General features: G+C 42.9%; 1 protein-coding gene across 1 annotated transcript in view; it reads right to left on the reverse strand.

Annotated features, from left to right (window-relative positions):
* DST (dystonin) overlaps positions 1 to 21,704 on the reverse strand; it is a 292,631-nt gene that overhangs the window by 242,563 nt on the left and 28,364 nt on the right. Inside the window, exon 4 of the mRNA XM_033143180.1 lies at positions 21,448 to 21,655. Coding sequence (XP_032999071.1) covers positions 21,448 to 21,655 — 208 coding nt within the window. The remainder of the gene's footprint in view (positions 1 to 21,447; positions 21,656 to 21,704) is intronic.

Below are 21,704 nucleotides of genomic sequence, written 5' to 3' on the forward strand. Positions count from 1 at the left end.
ACATGGCATTCCATTGGCACATGGCTAACAGCAGTGAATATTTGACATACTGCATCAGAGGGGTTGTTTATAAGAAACTAAAATGGATAATACTGTATAATGATGAGAATGGGAAACCTAATTCAGGAGAATGGGATATGTACCAAAGGAGAGAATCTGACGTAGCCAGAAATATTTATACCTCTTTTCTAACTTTCCAAATAGCAATGTGAAAGCGGGGGTGGGGGTGGAGGGGTGGGGACCTGAAATAATAACACTTTTGTGTGCATCCTGGCTGACTGCCTGACAACCTATAGGATCATCTGCCAGAAACCTAATCTAAGGAAAAAATGAAGGCGTTTGAAGCAGGCTGTGCAAAGATGATGGGCAATTAAACAGCAACTATAAAAGCAAATGAGAAAATGGAAACTACTGACTAGTTCCCATTTGGAAGAAGATCCAAAAGATCATTTTCTGAGGTTTCAAGAGCCGAGACCAGGTGTTCAAATGATGACGATGACCATTTGCTTCCTCTTATATACAATATTTCTGTAATAAATAACTAGACGCTTAATGGACATCTGCTACTTCTTCAGCTCTAAATTTATCATCCTATCTCTGGAGTCCGACTCTTTGGATTCCTGAATCTGGGGTGATGAATTGTGTAGACATCTGGTCTCTCTCTATTCTACTGTTCCATGACCACCATCCTGTGAGCTAAATACTATTAAGTAGCATATGATACCATTTGCTCCAAATACATTCTACTCCCTTTCTTTCCAAGGCATCACAACTGGAGAGATGCTAAGATTTTCAGCAGCCCTTAAACTGGTGAGAGCCGGTGAGTAATATATTATAGTGCTGTTCAAAGCAAATTAAGAGAGACAGTTCCATTCTGTGTGGCAAAGGGGATTTTCAGCAGTGCAGCTTGGTGTACAGAAAGGAGGGGGGGAAATATTGTGCTTATTAGCATCCCCTCATCTGTACAACTAGAATATCCAGCATTCTCCAAGGGTGATCTAGAATTCCAGAATTACCAAAGAACTAGAAACACACATCCTAGCCTGCATCTCCTTTAACAGCAGCACGCTTTTCAGATATCAGACAAAACTATTCACAGCATGAACTACCATCTCCTAATATCTACAGAGCAAATTGCTATTGAAGGCACAGTAGCAGATTAGGAAAGTAATACTGGCTGCTTTACTCGTTTATTGTAAACACAGATTGGTAACCACCACATAATGCTTAACACAGGGAAAGGAGTAGGAGCAAGCACAGAATGCTCTCTGTAAACCCTTATTAAACCCTAATTAATCCTCTCTGTAAACCCTAACATGAAACATACTCAAATATGGTCTGGTCTGTCTTCCGTTCCTGAGGCATGGCACTCTAAGCTCAGGTGTAATGCATCACGTTTTTCATTCGCATCTCTGTTTTATTAACCACCTAACATGCATTCTTCTCTTTTGAACCTCTGCTTCCATGTACAGTAGTACCTTGGTTTGCAACCGTTTTGGATTGCAACCGTTTTGGATTACAACCACATCAAACCCGGAAGTGCATGTCCCTTTTTTGGATTACAACCCTTTTTTTTTTATTACAACCCATTTTTTTTGAGGCCCCATTGGCGAAAGCGCACCTTGGGTTACAACCTGTTTTGGTTTACAACCGGACCTCCAGAACGGATTATGGTTGTAAACCAAGGTACCACTGTATCTATCTTACAAAAGTGTGGCACTGCATCTATTTAAAACCACCTTTCACTCAAACAAATTTCATTCGTGCTCTTTCACACATCTTATTCTACCGCTTCAAAACAAGTCCAAAGATGCCAAGATAACCAAGTCATTCCTTGTGTTTCCCAAGCTCCTTGTTATGACTGGATATGTGTGCTTTATTTTATCTAGTTACTCTGTTACCTCTTATTTGACAAATAGGCCCAAATTAACTGTAGAGCTTATCTTATGGAACACTTGTGATGTATATTTAAAATGACTGTTGGGGGTACATTGCTGGATGATCCGGATCTTACTTCTATGTCCCAAATTAAGTTACTACCATAAAGAGTTACCATATATAAACTACTGTACATGTCATTAGACCCAAACTGCGAGCAGTTACTTCTCTCAAACCTGCAGCCCACTGACTCCTCAAGCGGCTTCTGCATGATCAGACGTAAAGCAATCCAACAACTGACACATGATATGTTCACAGCTTGCAACATTCATTCAGTTGCTTCTGCCTCAAATGCTTGTTGATGCATAATAAAACTATACAGCAAATGCTGTTTTATTTATTTTACTGATTTTGTTCAACACCCCAAGGTACAGTAATATCTAATGCACAGAAATGCAGCATGTGAAGCTTTTCTGGCATGAAGGTGAAGTGATGAGCAAAGCTTCATACCTTTAAAGACCAAAGAGCAGAGGCAAAAAAGTAATGCAATAACATTTAATGATTTTAAACCTTTTATATAGATTTTAAAAAATGTTTTCAAAGTTTTCATGTTATTGTTAGTTGCATTGCTTTGCCACTTGGCTGGTTGCCTCCCTGGGAGGAAGGGTTAAACAGAAATTTGGTATATATACAGTACTAACTTTATCAATGTTTTAACAGTGCATTGACCCTTTCCCCTCTCATCAGAACTATAGTTGCTGTTAAGACATGCATAATTCAAATGGAAATATGAAATGTCAGACATATTTTATTTCAATGTCCATTTGATGCTTCACGAATCCTTGCAGTTCCCAATGTCGCTAATTTTTACTAATAACTAACATATGGCAGACTGAAATCATTTGTCTCAATGCCCGCACTACAGCAGCTGGGAGATGTTTAAATATTGATGATGAGGGCTTCCAGGATTACAGTTGAACACAGTGGGTTGTGTTCAATGGTGGCTTTGCCTTAGAACATGGGTAGGCAAACTAAGGCCCGGGGACCAGATCCAGCCCAATCACCTTCTAAATCCGGCCTGTGGACGGTCCAGGAATCAGTGTGTTTTTACATGAGTAGAATGTGTCCTTTTATTTAAAATGCATCTCTGGGTTTTTTGTGGGGCATAGGAATTCGTTCATCCCCCCCCCAAAAAAAATATTAGTCCGGCCCACCACATGGTCTGAGGGACAGTGGACTGGCCCCCAGCTGAAAAAGTTTGCTGCCCCCGGCATAGAAGCAAGCACTTCCACTTGCACCTAGTTTCTAGAAAACACATTTTTTGCATCCCTTGGATATGACCCAGTGATGTGCAACAGAAAATTGCAGTGTCCATTTTTCAAAATGCTTCCTTTTATAAAACTAATTAGTAACTTCCAATGGATTAACACAATGCAATACAAATTCGGAAACTGGAAAATGGTAAAGACAAGTGCTAGTTAAATCTAGCAAAACTGATGCCCACATTAGTATGCTAACAGTTTCCATCGTCTTCATTCCCTCTTTAATTTAAATAGAGTAAGGAAAGTACTTTGGCCACCTCATGAGAAGAGAAGACTCCCTGGAAAAGACCCTGGTGTTGGGAAGGATGGAGGGCACAAGGAGAAGGGAACGACAGAGGATGAGATGGTTGGACAGTGTTCTCGAAGCGACTGGCATGAGTTTGGCCAAACTGCGGGAGGCAGTGGAGGATAGGGGTGCCTGGCATGCTCCGGTCCATGGGGTCATGAAGAGTAGGACACGACTGAACGACTGAACAACAACAACAAAGGAAAGTGTATACTACTGAACAAACAAGTCTTAAAACAATCATATAAGCATTCCCAATAAATTAATTTCCACATAAAGATTTTTATTTGAGTATAAAACATTTAACCACCCCAAGTGCATGTTGTTCTTATTGGTTTTTTCCTTTTAGTCAAATATTTCAGTTCAACTATATATTGGGGAAATGTTATAGATGCTTAGATTGCAGGTAAAGCAACAACAACCATGATATGCTTTGTTTACTAAATGTAAATCAAATAAACATGATAATCTACTCTCTATTGCTTTAGAGTAGCAGAAACATTTTCGGAAAATCCTCCAACTCAACATCACTGGTTAGAAGGTTTCTAATTACCCTGTCTGGGATGCGGGTGGTGTCGTGGTCTAAACTAGTTACAGGTAGGTAGCCGTGTTGGCCTGCCGTAGTCAAAACAAAATAAAAAATAAAATAAAAAATCCTTCCAGCAGCACCTTAGAGACCAACTAAGTTTGTTCTTGGTATGAGCTTTCGTGTGCATGCACACTTCTTCAGATACACTGAAACAGAAGTCACCAGACCCTTATATATAGTGAGAGGGTGGGGAGGGGTATGACTCAGAAGGGTGGTGGGAAGTAATCTGAAATTTGATGAGATAAATATATAAAAGCTTATGTTCGAATATACAAAACTTTTTTTCAAAAAACAAACAAACCCAAAACCTAAAAAAAAGAAGGGTGGTGGGAATGAATGGGTAATAGGCTGATAGCTGTGGTAAACCTCTTGAGGACTGTTAACGACTCTCACCTAAGAGATCTACAGAAAACTAAAATACCCCCATGAAGTTAAACACCAGATCAATGGAGCCAGACTGATACCCAGAGAGAACTTTCTGCAAGACAGACCCAAAAAAGAAAATAGCAGACCACTAGTAATCACATACAGCTCCCAAGTTAAAACAGTACAACGCATCATCAGAGATCTACAACCTCTCCTAGACAATGACAGTTCTCTTTCTCAAGCTCTGGAAGGAAGACCTTTCATTGCCTACAGACAACCACCCAATCTTAAACAACTCCTCACCCACAATAATACAACCAGACTTAACACGGACACTGGCACCAGAGCCTGCAATAAACCCAGATGCCAACTTTGCTGCCACATACACCCGGACAATACCATTACTGGCCCCAACAACATCAAACATACCATCTCAGGACTATTTAATTGCTCATCGTTTCCGTGCGCTGCTCTGTTTCACCAGAAGCGGCTTAGTCATGCTGGCCACATGACTCAGAAGCTGTATACCGGCTCCCTCGGCCAGTAAAGCGAGATGAGTACTACAACCCCAGAGTTGTCCACGACTGGACCTAACCATCGTGGTCCCTTTACCTTTAATTACTCTGCACTAATGACTAACAGGCACCCGCAGCATGGTGGAAGTGCTGGATTCTGTCTCTCTGACATTGACATTAGCCAAGTTTTTGGCAGCAGTGCTTCAAGGAGTACTTTAACAGGAGGAAATTCTAGATTTTACATATATACGCATATTATCAGCCTACGAGTTTAATTGTTGTTTCTTTGTGTGTGTGTATGTGTGCGTGTGTGTGTGTATTCTTTTTTTTAAGGTTCTTGTATGTGATCCTTTCTCTCGCGGTTTTACTTGTAAAATGCCTAATAAAGGTTTCATAAGTAAGACTAACAGGCAGAGACAACTATATATTCACTGTGCCTTTTTCATCAGCTTGGATCATGAACATTAGTGACAGAATGTTGGACTATGTGGACCCGTTATTTGATCTTGCATGGCAATCTATTATTTCATTAGCGTAATTTATACCCCCCCACACATTTTGGCTTGGAATCAAACTCTCGTGGCAGCTTATTAACATAAAACACATCTAAAGCAAATACTAAATACCAAAATCCTAAAAGCAAACACTATCCCGAAAAAGTTATAACTCAGAGGCCAGCAACATTGTAAGCAATTATTTTAATCAAATGCATTTTACATGTTTATATCATATGACTGGAAGACCTGGTGGGCTTTTTTGGGGAACCCTTGGGGAACAGAGACACCCAGAGAGTTTCTGTGTAAATAATGGAACAGCAAGGTCCCATTACTGGAAAGGAAATATAATATAAGTCAGCAATGGGGAACCTGTTGCCCTCCCCATGTTGTTGGACTACAATTCCCATCATCCCTGACTATCATCCATGCTGGCTGGCACTGATGGGAGCCAGAGTCTAACAACTTCTGGAGGGCTATGGGTTGCCCATCTCTGGTGTTAACGAAATTACTTATGCCTTTCTTCTGCATTCTGAATAATTTCACAAACAACACAGGCCTTTCCATCAGTACTTCTCCTAGTTAAGGGCTTCAGAGCAAGAGCATAGTGCTGGAAAGCCTACTGAATACAAAGTAGAACACAACTGGGAAATATCCTTTTTAATTAGAGGGATAGGTCTAGGACAGTTCTAATGCTACAGAGATAGTGCTTTTAGCAATTAGCACTTCCTTATTACTTGCAAATTGCTACCTCTCCTTGAGCTTCCAAGTGGATCAGAGAGCTGCAGTTACCTACAGACTTCATTTATTCAACTGCTCTTTGCTTAAGTGCTCTTGTATCAACTTCAGATTTCTGGCCTCCTGTTATTTAAAGAGGTTTTCCCCGCTACTGCAGCAGTTCTTGATGTTGTTGACTTTGGAAGAGCTGACTCATCTTGGGAAGATGTTTTGCTTAACAATTCTATGAACAGCCAGGGACCAACTTCTTTCTCATCCTGCAGGCTATTGTTCCAAGCCTCTCTGGCCAGGTGAACTAATTCAACAGCCTTGCTAACACCTTCCTAGCCTGGTTAAAGTAGCCAGTTAACCTAAAAGAGGTTCTGCAGTCCAGTATGGGGGACAATAAATCATTTTAGATTGTTGACAAGTATATGTTGCACAGTGCAATAGGCGTGTTAAATAGATGCACTTTTTTCTGCCACTGCAGATCCATGCTAGAATAAGCTGCATTTGTTAAAAGTCTCCTGGTCACAAATTTTTGCCTAGCACAAAAGGACCTCTGGCAGGAAAGATGATGGCAATCGTAAGAGCTAGAGGACTACAGCCAACTTTGAAATTTTTGGGTTATGTATAAGGAGTATGATTTGAGCTAGATGAACTTAGTGAATGTGTCAATTTATGCTCCCAACTTTCCTGATTGGTAGGAAATTTGAGAAAGAGCCGCTTACAGCTCCAGGTTCTTTTGGAGGAAAAAGTGGACATTTATGGTGCTCTTATCATGTGTTTATTTGCAAATATATACACTGAGCATTGAAGAGCAGGCAGGAGAATGTGCTAATATAGTTACCACCTTTTTCTCGTACAGTGGTACCCCGCTAGACGAATGCTTCGCTAGACGAAAAACTCGCTAGACGAAAGCATTCGTCTAGCGGGAGGCTGCCCCGCTAGACGAAAAAGTCTATGGGGCTGCCTCGCAAGACGAAAAAATTTCGTCTTTTTTTTTTTCGTTTTTGCGGAGCGCGGCTCCCATTGCCGCTCCGCAAGACGAAAACCCCGCTAGACGAAAATTTTCGCGGGACGAATTATTTTCGTCTAGCGGGGCACCACTGTACTTCGATTTCTTCCTTAAAGCTCACCATTACTATGATGAGCTTCCTTAAGGAAGAGAGGGCCTATGAGTTGTAGCAAACCAAGTCGTCCTGTTCATATATGAACTTTCACTTGTGCAGCTGAAGTTTCCCTCTTTCTACTTTCCCCATGAACACACCCCAAATCTGCTCTGGAGTTTCCCTCAACCTTCCAGAGCAAATCTGGGGTGTGTGGTGGGTTTGCAAGGCAAGGTAAGTGAGAGGAAATTCCATTGTGCAAACTGAAGTCCTTGCATGAATGTGACAGCTTCACTGTGTACAACCCCATGCATACACAACTTAGAACACACGCAGGCTCTGTGACTATGGAGCTGATCAAAGTGTGCAGATTAAGGATGGAGACTGCTACCTCGATTCCAATCCCCCCTGCCGCCAAAAAGTGTTGATTCTACGGAACTTATAATGTCTGAAAAGGTCCTGAGTTAGAAAAAAGGGCAGCAGTGTAGAAATCGTATGCATGTTCTGCTTGTTGGGGCTGTTTTTCCGACTCATGAGAGAGAAAGCACAGAAGCAGCCTTACAACTGTGCCTGGAAACCCATGTGGCCCCTGTTCATTCTGTGCTATTCCATCTGTCCTATTCCATATTTTAGGGCCATACCAAGATTAATGGGTGAATGAAAGTCATTCTGGGCAAGTCACTAATTTCATGATGCAAATGGGACTAGACATTCAACTGTCCAAAGTAACAGCATTAAATTATCCACCAGTGACAATGTACAGTATAGAGTCAGAAAGCCTACAGATTTTAAGATTGATTCCTACATTGTTTAATTTCACCAAGGAAGGATCAGTTAAATTCAGGTGTAATTATACCATAATAAGTCTCCTCACTTGTTTTGCATGCAAAGGGGCTCCAGGTTCATTCCTTAGCTTGTCCTGTTAGGGCTGGGAATGTCCCCTGTCCAAAATGACCCCTCTGATTCAAAATGGCTTTCCAGGATTTCAATGTCAACAATACTGAGTTAAATGGCCAACTGGTCACTCCAGTTCACAGAAAAGAGAGGAAAGAGGTTGTTGTGGATTTATGCACAGCTGTAGATAAATCATTTTCTGTCCTGTGCAAAGGGCAGAATTTAGTTTGCAAGAAGAGAGTCTACCCCCCCACCCAAATGTTTTAAATACAATGCTCAAAACCAGGCATGTCTGTCTCTAAAGCTTACACTATAGTAGCATTTTTAATAATAATTCCACCAGATCCAGACAGTGAATCCTACTGCTTTTCTTGTAAATCTCACATCTGGATTTTGACAGCAAATCAATATTAAAAACAAGGAGAAAGAGAGCTACTCCCTACTTTTTAAAAAATGCATTTCATAAGCACCCTTGGGCATTACATGGTTACTATTTAAAAAAAAACAGAAACAAAAACCACAGCTTCACACTCAAAATGTCAAAACATAAGCTACACATTGTTTCAACATGCTAATGTAGTCTTTAAAAATGCATGAAGAGGGTCTCAATACATAAAGTAACTATTAACTATTCAGCTGAATTGCAATTCCACAGTCCCTGTGATCCAGAACGCAGCATGCACACAGGACTCCCACTATCTGCTATGGCATGCAATGCTGTCGGGGCTCTTTTTCCTGCCACAGCTAGCAATGCGGAAGCACTATTCGTATGTGTGAAGCTACCACACTAGAACATAGCAACTGGCTTCAGTCCTGTCCCCTTTGCACTTAAACCATCACAAAATCAAGACAGCATGCCAGCATCTCTGACTTGATGCCAGGGCCAGGTTGGAATGGAATATTTCAGAAACACTATGCTTGCTGCCAAGAATCTATTGTCAATGCAAACAAAGCATTGGAATGTAGAGGCACACTAGAAATACTTGCTCTCAAGCAAGCCAGACAAAAGCAGAGGTCAATAGCCAAAGCTTCTACATGAGCTCAGATGGCAAAAGGACAGATGAGGCAAGAGACGGATAGACATGATGCTGTGGCAAAAGCAGAAATAGCCAAATGCTCCTGTTTTGTCCTAATCAACTTAAATGTGCCACCTGACAGCTTTATAGCAATGATTTGCTGCCTATCACTGAGGTGATAAGGTAGGATTTAGCATCCCTAATCCAGGGTCTTCAGGGTTGCAGTTTTATTTCACTTGCAAGAGTAGCTCATTGCCAATACGGAAAAATATTTCCTGCCTTCAAAGCCAACAAATCGGTGTTGGAAGTCTACATCTTAATTGCAAGGGATTGCTACCTACGCTCACCTGACAGAGATTTCAGCAACAGATCTAATTCTCCCAGCCAGCCTCAACTCCATCTGAAGTGACTGGTGTCCAGAAGGGAGCTGCTTCTAGGCACTGGGCATTTAGGGAGCGTTTGAATGCGATCTATTGATTCCACCCACTCGCTGCAGTTGTCTTGGCAATGGAGATCCCCAAGGTCTTTATGATTCATGATAAAACAGCCATACACTCACTTGAAATTGCCAAATGGGAATCTGTATCCCTAGATGCCTTGAGCAAAACCCAACAAAGCTGGTGATCGTCACAAGAGACACATGTGGAGCTCTAGCAGAGTGCGAGTTTAAAAGTCTCAATTTATACCAGAAACATCTTGCATCCATGATTGTATTCTGCTGCAATGAAAGCTGCGTTGAGTCTACCTAAGAGTTACCCCCCCCCATAAATGTCCATTCTGGTCAAAGCTAGGTGAGAAACCCAGGAAAGTGCAGGGAAAGGGGGCAAAGGGGGGGGTATAGCAGAAAGCAAGTTCCTGAACCTTGAACTGACTCCAAAACCTGAACAACCAGGTCACCACACTCAGCTCAGTGGGTTCAGTGTACATATAATGCACAGTCTCTCAGTGGTCTGGTTCTCACATAACACTATGATGCCATGGTTTGTATGATGCCAGGCATTTGGTCATTGGAATATATGCAGTACTCTGTGACTTATTAATGCAACAAGTTCCCCACCTTTATTTTTTTTAAAAATCCTTTTTATTTCATAAGAATACTGAACTGAACAAAAAACTAAAAAGTTTAGTACAAACAAAAAATTACATAATATACCCATTAGAGACAGAGTGCATACTGCTGTACTCTACAGTACCCAAGCATGTATTTTTACTCTTTGACAAGTATAATGGGGGGAATGAAATATGAAAATAGAAATTACTGACATTGTGGTAAACTTAAAAGGAACTATGTGGGCTTAGAGAGAGATTATAAACTGCAGTTTATCAAGCTGAAACAGAAGAAACTTTTTTTTAAAGAGGAAAACCTCTCAATTTGGGTGGATGGGGTGAAAGAAGAAGAACCCTACCATTTTGACACCAAATATATTTTATGTTAGGGCAGTGGCGGTGGTTTTTCCAGTATTTCCCCTAAGTTACAATGTACCATAATCAAATATTAGCGGGTGGCTGTGGAAAATGAGAAAAGTTATTTCATTATTTCTCCTCTGTGTGTGCATGCGTCCCTACACCCCCAAACAAGGAATTCTCATCTCCAATCCCACCAAGTATCTTCAGACAGATGAAGCTGTACTAAGCTTTCTAAATTTTACATGGTGAATAGCTTTATCTCCCGTATGAAATTGTTTAACAACAGAAGAATCTGAACACTAATCCTGTAGTCCTATCTTGCGGTTACCATCACTGAAGTCTGTGGGAGCTCTGCCTGAAAATAGACCCATCTAACATTTGTTTCGCTACGATTGTCACAGGAGATCTTTGCGGGGTGGATTATTATTCTCAGGGCTGTGTCTGCTATGGGCATTTGTCATCATTTTAGCTATTTTTACTTTACAGAGTGATCATCACGAGGGGCTATGATGACAGTGCAGAACAGAGCAAAGGTAATGGAAGTCTCCTCACTTCTATTGTAGTTCTAAACATTATTTTCTTGCACTTTATGATGCTATATAAATTATTGTCAATAATAATGGATATACAATGCTTTCATTCATTTAGTCATTTGTGTATGAGTTTCAGTTTTGTATGGTTTGTATACCATAAAACCACACACACACACACACACACATTTCTGCCAACTCCTGATAGAGGGAAGCAGAACACTACTAATTTTAGTTCCAAGTGGTAAAAAATGTTGGAACCGAAAGATAACTCAGTACTGTACTGCTAGTTCAACTTAGAGCAAAGAAACTTCTGTCCCATGAAATGCATTGATATGTGAAACTTGAGATGTAGGTCTCAAGGTCTACGCTTGCTTGTTTTGACTCACTGTACATTTGAATCAGCAGTTTTGTCCATGTTATGTTCCATGAATATCTTGTGCAGTCCAATCCACATTTAAGATTATGTTCCAGATCATAGTTCTACTTACATTTTTTTGCACTTTAAAGTACCTCAGTAATGAGAAATTCACTTTGTCTGAAAGCTTACTCATGAAATATAAACAGATATAGCAGGGATCATTGTCCTGCTGCTAAGTTCACTGCTGCAAATGGCAGAATGGTGTTTATTACCCATGTGTAAATCCAGTTCCTCTTGTTTCAAGCAGTGAACTATCTATGAGCAGATTCAGTCCATGCATGCATCTCTTTGCAAACAGAGAGCTGTGTTGCACACCAGAATAAATCTCAAGAAGACAAGGCATCTCTGCATGCTAACTTGGGCTTGCAAGTATTCACTGAATCAACCCCATTTTGATTGTAACAACATCACTCACTACAGATCTGGTGTTTACTGATTTAAAAGGCTAAATATTAAGCTCTCCAAGATGAGGGCTCATTCAAGAAGGGAGGAGCCCTTATCCTAGAAGATTATTCACTATGCCTCAGTGGACTGGAGAGAGTCTGAAAGGATTCTTGGGTGCAGATACATGGTATGCCACAACCAAACCTCACCGATATTGGTATCCCAAAACTTTATGTGCATGAAGTTTACATACATAATTTTACTTGTAGAAGCACAACAGCAACACTATATCGCATTTAACAGCATGAAAATGCAGGGGTCGGGACACTTTAAAATTACTTCTTAAATATTTTAACTTGCTTTAAAATGCACAACTATTATTATCCTTTTGAAATTTGATTGTGATAATTCATCATATGGAATATTTACTCAAATGGCAGAAAATTAAGGCGTTGTCTTTCAAGAAATATTTCAGGCATGCAATAAGGCTGCATTTGTATCTGACATTTACAGAATGTTCTTCTGAACAGCAGTTCTTAAAAGCACACTTAGCTCCAAGTACAGTACATTAAAGGTATTATAGGCATAGGCCTTGCTTTAAGCAAACATGAATAACTGCTATATGGGAAGGTTAAGACTTTTTATGTCCCATTGATTAAAGGGAAGAGGGTTAAACACATTCATCATTCTCCCATTGATTTCAATTGGTCTTAACTACAATTAAGTTAAGTGCTTATTTCTAGCTGAATCACGATGCACATTTTTAACTTTCAATGTAATATTTTATTTCTAAGTGGTTATTTAATCCTATAGTTCTTCTTTAAAGACTGAAAGTTAGGCAAACTTGACTAGAAACTGGTCATTCCAATACTGTAAAGTGCAGGGATAATGGGCAGATTTCTTGCATAATAACAATTATGCTTTAGCATTAGGAAAGCAAGCTGTAGCAAACGTTGTTGTACTCATTTTGCAGACTCAGTAACATTGAGTCTGAGGTCACTGGGATAAGGGCACAGGAAACAATAAATGACATGACAACACTCTGGGATCGAAATGGCCACATTTTTTATTACGGATGTCAGTAGGCTTTGGCACAGGCATTGGGTATATATTTTGAATCAACCAGGCCGATTGCTGGCTGATTTATTTCATCAGGGTCAACCCTGGGTTAAGGATCCCCATATGACACACATCAAATACAGGTGACCCCTCTAGGACGCCACCTGGGGAGTTCTATGCCTGTTAGCCCCCATCTGGGGATACAGACAGAATCCTTTCCCTTGGACCTCTTTACTGGGGTACCCTGATACTTTCATCTGGAGGGGTGGGTATGGCTCTTCCCTACCCCTTCTGATTACACTAAGGATACAACTCAATGGCTTTTTCTGCCAGCAAGTTGTGACAATTGCTGTGAGATAGGCAAAGCCTACAAACCAGCCCAATTTGTCTGTGGGCAAATTCCACCCTGGCCATGAATATGGCAACCAGGTAACTCCACAGCCTGGTCCTACACACGTACTGCCTGTTTACTTTTGGGTTAGGGCCAAAACATGCGGTGTGGGTAGGTGCAGCCAGTTTAAATGGGTTGGAGACAGACTTGAGCAAATACAGACTTGACTCAGGTCCACCCCTACCCCAAAGTGCTGCCCCACAAGCTGGCCATCACTGGCCAAATTGAATTGGCGATAAAGTAGTGTCCCATCACTCTCTGCAGCCGGCTGAGCCTGATGATGTTGCCAGCAGGCCATGCAGGAAGCCTGCACCCATCTCAGCTTGCCCAAAGCTATGCCAGGCCACGATTGCTGTTGCCACCAAAAATGTCAAGCAGTCTTCATTGCTACTCCCCTTTCTCCTTCACATCCGAAACGTATGTGTACTAAGGCATTCAAGAACCAAGGTATGACTGTACTGTGTATTTCACACACACAAAAGCTACTCTGATGGTGTGCATATAATAAGGGGTATATATAGTAAGACAGTATGAATGGGAATTGGGTAGAGCAAATGCATTATATGTATTCTTTAATAAAAGGCATGTCTAACCATTTTCACAGGAGTACACAGTACTTCCCAAATAGGATTTGCCAACAGTCTTCTATTAGCTGAGATAAATGGGATACTAAGTGAAATGTATTCCAACATTATTTTGTTACATTGTGTTGGCTGGTATTCAGCTAAGTTTTACTCAAGAGTATTATCTGAAATCAATGAACATGACAAAGCTAAGTCCATTCATTTCAGTAGGTTTACTTTGAGTAAGACTTTGTTGAACACCACAAAGTATGTATAGTCTTGGCCAGTGACTTTAATGTTAGATCACAAACAAAATCAATGTCACAGATTTATAACATAAAAGACATTTCGTCGCACAGAAAGCAGCTCAGTGGATCATTTCTGAAGGAGCAAAAACAACAACAAAGAAGCGATTTTCATCCATGAATAAATGGTTGCATTCATAATTATTTCTCTATCAGCTGAGTTAGTGTATTTGAGAGCTTTAGAAATTTTCTGTGTATGGAAGTTTCAAAAGGATCAAGACAATAATCAGAAACAAGTAGCTCGGACTTATGCACAAATTAGAACACATATCTCTTCTCCAGTAGCTCACAACTCTTATGTGCTCTCATATTTGCTGAGCAGTTGCCATTTCTTTATTTATGGTCACAGCTAGAGATATGCTTAACAGGCATGTGTTTGCACACAGTGGATGCCTCTTAAACTAAGTTGCTGATCCAAAATTGTATTTGCCTGCCTTGGTAAAATATTGACCTAATTTATACTTTTTTAATATTCAAGTTTTTAAATAAAACACTTGTGATCTACTAATCATACATAGCATCATGTGATTCCCACCCACAAGACCGGCAATGAATTTTCTACAGCTGACTCTGCTAGTTACAGTATTCAACAGCTGGGCCATAGATAACTTGGCACCCTGATAATAACCAAGAGTGTTTTGTAACCAAGGGGGAAATGTTGGAATTTAGAAAACTGATTACATCTTGCAATGCAGAAGCTGCATATAATGTTTGATGAGGAAAGTTAGCACAAGCGTGGCTTTATTCCCTAGCTATGCAAAATGTCACTCCCTATTCCCCGCATATATTGTAGTCATTCTTTTCAGATTAGATCAGCTCCCATAAACAAGTCATCAGGATAAGCCACTGTAGTGAAGTCATACTACTGATATTCTGATGGGAAAGCTTAACTGGCTTAAGGACATATTATTCTGCAATGAATTTGCCAGTTTTTCCATACTCTGTGACAAGTCCAAAAGCTTGTTTCTTTTCCCAGTTACTGGATATAACACTTCAGAAGTCCTCAAATAAAGTAATTTCATGAGCTATGCAGGCCAGGCATAAGGAAAAAAGAAACTGAATGTGATATACTGAGATTTGGATTAGATACTTATTGTTCTTTCCAGTGCTATAACCATAAACCTTCTGTTGTATTTCACATTTCAGACTTAATACACCCAGTCCAAGTACCCCTTGGACATCGCGACACCTTCAGAGCTCATCCAGATAAATAAAAGCAGGTAATTTTCAAATCTAGGAGCAACTTCACAGTGTACAGACTGGGTACACTAGGTTGGTCCCAATGTGAGTGGACACCTGGAGCCCAGACCACCAAATCCAGTGTGGCTGTGCATTGGGGTACATATAACCAACTACACTGTAATACTCATCCAAATCCTATTGAACTGGTTGGGTGTGCCTTTTGATATTAATTATAATGTGTATTTAGGGTCAGCAAAGCAGGGTTACAGTGTGACTGGTTTGCTATGACTACAGCTGGATCAGAACCAGCAAGCTCCAGCAATGTTTCTCATGGTAAACATGAAGAAAAAAGGTGCATTTCTAGACATGTAGTGGATATGTGCCATGAGCTTGTGTCCATTATGGTGTCTTGGCGTATGTTCAAATCTCAGTTTCAAACTTTCCAAGACTGGGGGGGGGGGTTTAAAGGTTACTCCACATTTCAATAGGACTATGATTACGCAACCAAGACTGGAATCCTATACAAATTTATCTGGCAATAGGTCTCATTGAAAACAATGAATCCTTACTTCTGAGTAAACATGCAAATGAACATGGTTAGACTACACAGGATGTCAATCCTGTTAACACAGGTCCTAAAAACACAAACCTAGAAAAATTAGAATAACTGAAAAGAGGTCAGGCATATAGTATTTCTATGAATTTGGGCATTACTGAAAATTGGTTGGAGTTGGAAGGAAACCTTAAAAAATAATCAAGCATAGTAGTGTAAGTTTAGAAGAAATAGGTAATGCAGAGCAGGTTTGATTTAAAGCTTCATCCCAGCAGTCTTAAAATTAGCCATTATTTTATTTAAAAAGTACTGGTAATAAAGCTCCACAACAATAGAATTGCTCTACTTCCTTTCTATAAGCATCTTTAACGCAGTCTACCAGTTCTCAGCTAATAGTTGCCTAATGCTTTTTAACTGTTGGAGACTGCACATGCTCCATAGCTGCACTTATGCAATTGGCTATAGACACAAAAGAATCATTAAATTCCTTTTAACAATACATAAATTATAAGCAAGGCAGTTTCAGTGTAATCTACAATAACTGGATAAGACAGAATCTGCAAGATCACATTGCAAGGTATTTTTCTGTAACACCAAAGGTGAAAATGAATGAGATTATTAAATAAAAAGGATTGTAACTATGCTATCCCCATTAAAAACAGGTACAGATCAGCTAAAACCTTGTCAACTCTGGGACATGTTATCACTTCAAATATTTAAATCAAATAATTATGCAAATAAGACCAACACTAATTCATAACATCCATCTTGTTCCTCAAACAACAGTAAGTGGCACACATGCAACATATATTTAGGGGCCAAAATGTTGGATTTCACAGTAAAAACCAAGCTATAGCTATGAATACATTCAATAGTTACTAATTCCTGTAGTCATTACAGTACTATGAAGAAATCCTTATTCCAAACGGATGCCTAATCTGATTTAGGTACATTACCATATCACCCATGATAAGATAATAATAAAACTTATTTTTAATGTGATACAAGAAGCCACTGGGGTTTTATGGAGGCTAGAAACTTCTGTCTCCATTGAGTAAATAGAGGAAAAGGCCTCATACTGTTCTCCTAGCCTAGATGCAAAGTCATCCTCGGAACAGCAGTTGACAGAGAGACGTAACAGGATGGAATTCTCAGCACCGATATATACTGCAAAGGAAATAGTTTTGATGTATCTTTTTTTTTATTTTTGAGCTGCTATTTGAAACAAAATATTCCAAGCCATATTTTGCTGCCTTTTCTTAGTGATCCAGAATGCAGCCCTATGCTGCAAAATAAAGAGTGAAACATCTTATCCTACACAAAAACATCAGGCAGCAGGGTCTTAGAATACAGTAATCTCACTGAGGTATCAGCAGCATTCTCACACCCAGAGAGGAAAGCGCTTTAAGGGGAGGGAGGGAAAGAAAGCCTTGCTTCAGGATAAGTGCCCCCCCAATAATACAACGGACTTCAAGACCTCCCCTGCCTGCATACTGTCTTTTAACAGCCCCATTTAATGGGCTTGAATAGCCAAACGTCTTAGGGACCTGATTCTGCCACCTGTTCCACTGCAGCCACCAGTAGCTATTTTAAGGCAAAGCTCCAGATCATCAGCACTGCAACCGGTAAATCCCTCTCCTGGGTTACCCCGGGGCACAACTTAAGCTTCACTGTACCTTTGTATCTCTCCAGCACATCTTCATAAGCCTGCAGGTACTCCTGTTCCTCCGTATAGAAGTGAGCAGCAGGGGAAAGATAACCAGCCATGGTTGAAGTTTTTGACACTGCCTTGATCAGTTCCCTCCAAGGAGCCGGGCAGCAAAGCAGCCTTGGGGAGCGGCACAAAAAGGCTGGAGGGAGGGAGGGGGCTGTTGCCGTGCAAGCTGTCCGAGGAAACGCCCATGCCCCCTCCCCGAGCGGTGTGGGAGCACGTGTGTCCCTCCAATAGAAAGGGCTTCCTCCCTCTCGGATTTCATTAGCAGCAAATCTCTGCGCTCCCAGCTAACAGCCAGAGAAAGAGAACCGGAGGAAGGAGGCAAGGCATGGATGCCACAGACCCGGCCCTGGAGGTGACCTCCGGCTCCGGCTGCTTTTCTTTCCTCCCCTCCCTTAGGACGGGCTCCTGGGTCTTCGCGCCCACCCTCTTCCCAAATTCTCCTTTTAGTCGCGGGACCTGTCAGCCTCCTTCCCTCCTGCTTTTTGCAGGCAATCCTATGCACCCAACGGAGAACGAGCCAACTGGGAACATTGTATTTCTGAGCAAACGACGCGTAGAGTTGCGCTGTAAATCGTTTGTCTACCTCAACTGCCAGGAACACACTCTTTTCCCGGGGGCGGGGGAAATCACAGTGCAACCATACGCATGCCTACTCAGAAGTAAGTGCCATTGCGTTCAATGGGGGCTTGCTCTCAAGTGTGTGTGTGCAAGATCGATTTAACCTTTTAAAAAGTAAGGGGCTTCGCGGAGCTCTCCCTTTGAAGTCCCCCTTTATAGTCAGTCCTTTCGTCCTATCAAAAAGCACTACTGAAATCGGCGCCAGTCCTTTGCTGCGATTCTTATGCTTCGAGAGTTTCTGCTGGTCTGGTGCGGAAACTCACGGAAAATACTACAATCGCTTTCGACCCGGCTCCAACGTGTTATGCAGGGCTGCAAGCTAGCGGTTCCCAGCTAGCTCGTGGCTGTGTTGCTGAGGAGCTTTATTAACCTGCGTTGCTCCCTCTCTCCATGTGGTTCAAAGGTTTGGCACCAGGTTCATGGCTTGGGGGGGGGGAGCTTTTGTAAAGTAGCCCCTTTACCGTTGACCCTTCTCCTTCTGCTCCCCCCTCCCCCAATAAACTGCCCCACACATTCTAGACAGACCGCGCTTTCGAAATCGCGCCCCCTCTCTCAATTTCAAAGGCTACAACTTCACTGGAAGAAGGGGAGTGGGAAGGAGATACAGTACTCTCTGTTCCCCTTCTGGACCGGGCTTTCAGCCCACGAAAGCTTCTGTGTGCCAGACTTTTCAAGGTGCCACAAGTCCCTTTGTTGCTGCTTCTGCAGCAACAACGGACTCTTACAACGCGGCTGCTCCCGCTCTGGAAGGTTGTGTCCTTGTTGGAGGAGAGGCTTCCGCCCCAACACTTGGTCTGGTGACCTTCCTGAATAGCCTTCCCTGGCTACGCTCCCCACTCCCCTGCTCGGCTTTGTCTGCACAATAAAGCAAGGGGGCTGCTTGGCCGCGGTTTCGTCTCAAAAGGGGCTTTCGCCGGCCAGCCGGCGCTTTCCGAGCCCAGACAGCCTCATTGCAGCAGCAGCAGCAGCGGGATCACCTGCGAGAGAGCCTCCTCCTCCTCCTCCTCCCCACTCACAGCGCCGCCCTCTCCCTCCCGCTCTGCAGACGCGCATTGCACGTTGCCATCGCTGCTAGGAATAGCTCTTGGCTTCCCAAGGAAGGACCACGGGGGGGGGGGGCCGACGCAAAGTCCCACCGCTCCCCCTATCCCTCCCCACCCCACCCCAGAAAGAAGGCTCCTCAGCAGGAATGGAATGGCTAACATTAGTGCCCCATTCCAACTCTCCTTCGGCGCGCTTTCGGCTGCCTGGCGAAAGGCAACAGCAGTCAACTGCGCCAGAGCTGGGGGTGGCGAGAGGCCAAGAGGCGGGGCTCCGTCGCTGCAGGTGTCACCGCCGGTCACCCTGTTTTTGTTGCCGCCGGCAGCCATCGCTGCGCGTGCGCGCCAGGAGTGTATATATGTGTATGTGTGTTTTGTCCCCGCCCCGCTTGCTCGCCGACCCAGCCTTTTCATTCCGGCCTCGCAGCAGACCGGGCTGGGTCCTTCCTGCCTCGCCCCACGCCCTCTCTCTCTGTAGTGTCTTCTTAGAGAGGAACCAAGTGTGGCTTTTCCATGCCCCCCCACCCCGTCTCTCCCAACAGCAAAACAGGCGACATGCAGAAAAAGGGGAGGGGGGCTGAACGGGAGGAAACGGCGCAATCACTTCCGACCAGGGGCACGTGGTGCGGCCGGTTTCGGGTTTTGCTCCCCGTTGTCATCACAACCTCCGTGCCCCGCACAGTGATACTGTACTGAGAATCTAAAGGGGAAGGGTTCGGCTCGATTGCTATGGGAATATTCGATCTGCATCATGCGACGATTCCCTTAGCACCAGCTGCAACCAGGCACCAAACACACACGAACACAGCAGAGGCGGGCGAAATCCGGTGAGCGCGGCAGCGCGGTCGCCAAAACAGGAGCAGCGTGGGCTCCAAAAAGCGCCACCGCGTCCCGGCCGGCTTCGTACAGTCATCGTGGCAAGCACCGGAAGCGTTTCCCAAAGCTCAGCCCTAGACTGGGAGGATGCGTTTGCATGTGCAAAGTGCATTTTGCTCACGCCACAGACAGTCTCAGGCCACCCATAAATCTCGGGGTAAGACAACAGAACTTCCCGGGTGGGGCTTCCACACTGGTCTGAGACCCCCCGCCCCCCCCCACTTTTTTCGATAAATAAAATAGCCAGTCTGAAGTGGCCCCTTCCACCAAGCTTTTCCCAGCGCACCCCATTAGCGAGTGCTCCAAAGTAGATTTGTATTTGCAAAACAACTGCTCTGTATCTGCATGTACGAGCTGCTGCGTGCTTTCATTCCTGTGAGAGGTTTTACGAATAACAACACGGACACAACAACCACCGCGTTTTCTCTCCCGGATCATATTACTCTTCCATCTCAGTTTGCAGCCGGGTTGGCCAAGCAAACTCCCTGACCTATTTCAAAACCAATGAAGACCAACTGCTCTTCTGTCTTATACAGAGCACCCAGCAGGGCCTCTCCGATATTATTCAGGAGCCCGGTGGCCCCTGCTAGCGTCAAGCACTACAAGACCAGTCAGAGAAACCCGACTTCTGCTGATCCTACATCAGTTCAGCAACTTTCAAGCAAACCCACCCATTATTTTTTTTAAAAACCTGGAAGTACTCTGTAAACCAGCCCTCTGTAAGTTTACTCAGAAGTAAGTCTTCCTGCATTTACTGCTGGGTACTAAGGATGGTACCCTTCCTAAAGCATGCTTCAAGTTCCTGTATCTCAGCAGCAGCCTTGCTATGTTACACACACCATATGAAATGGTCATATTCTTCACTCTTATGCAACCCTCCAATTCAATTTTAACACCCGCACCTGCACGTATTGCAGCTGCATTTTCCTCCATACACATGCAGTAATCCACCCAGCCAGAAAAAAACAAGGCCAAATAGCTTAGTCACTACCAACACTAGAAAACTGAGCATGGAGGACCATGAGTTTCGTGTGTGTGCTTTTAAAAACACAAATAACAGAAGCAATGAACAAAGCTCTCAGTTTATACTCTCTGTAATGCACAAATAAACCCACAATATGGACACGTGAGCACAGTTACTGTACTATGCAAGTCTCTCTCTCCCTCCCTCTCCCCCCCCCCCCCATCTCCCATGTATTTCCATCCTGGTCTTACCGGCGATTCTGAGCACAGCTCTCTCAGCTGGATCCAACACAGAGCCTCCTTGAATTTTCCTCTTGGATCTCTCGTGTTTAGGTAGGTTCCAGGGCAGGGTGTCACCCGGAGCCGGGGACAGGGAACCAGATTTCTGACTGAAATCATCGTCGTCTGAAAAATCCGCAGAGGATGACATGGAGCATCTGTAGGAAGCGTTTCCTGAGCTCTAGAGAAGGACGGGGGGGGGGGGGATTAAAAGCAAAATAAAAATCTGA

Source organism: Lacerta agilis, chromosome 3 (assembly GCF_009819535.1).
Source record: "Lacerta agilis isolate rLacAgi1 chromosome 3, rLacAgi1.pri, whole genome shotgun sequence".
NCBI classification, from domain to species: domain Eukaryota; kingdom Metazoa; phylum Chordata; class Lepidosauria; order Squamata; family Lacertidae; genus Lacerta; species Lacerta agilis.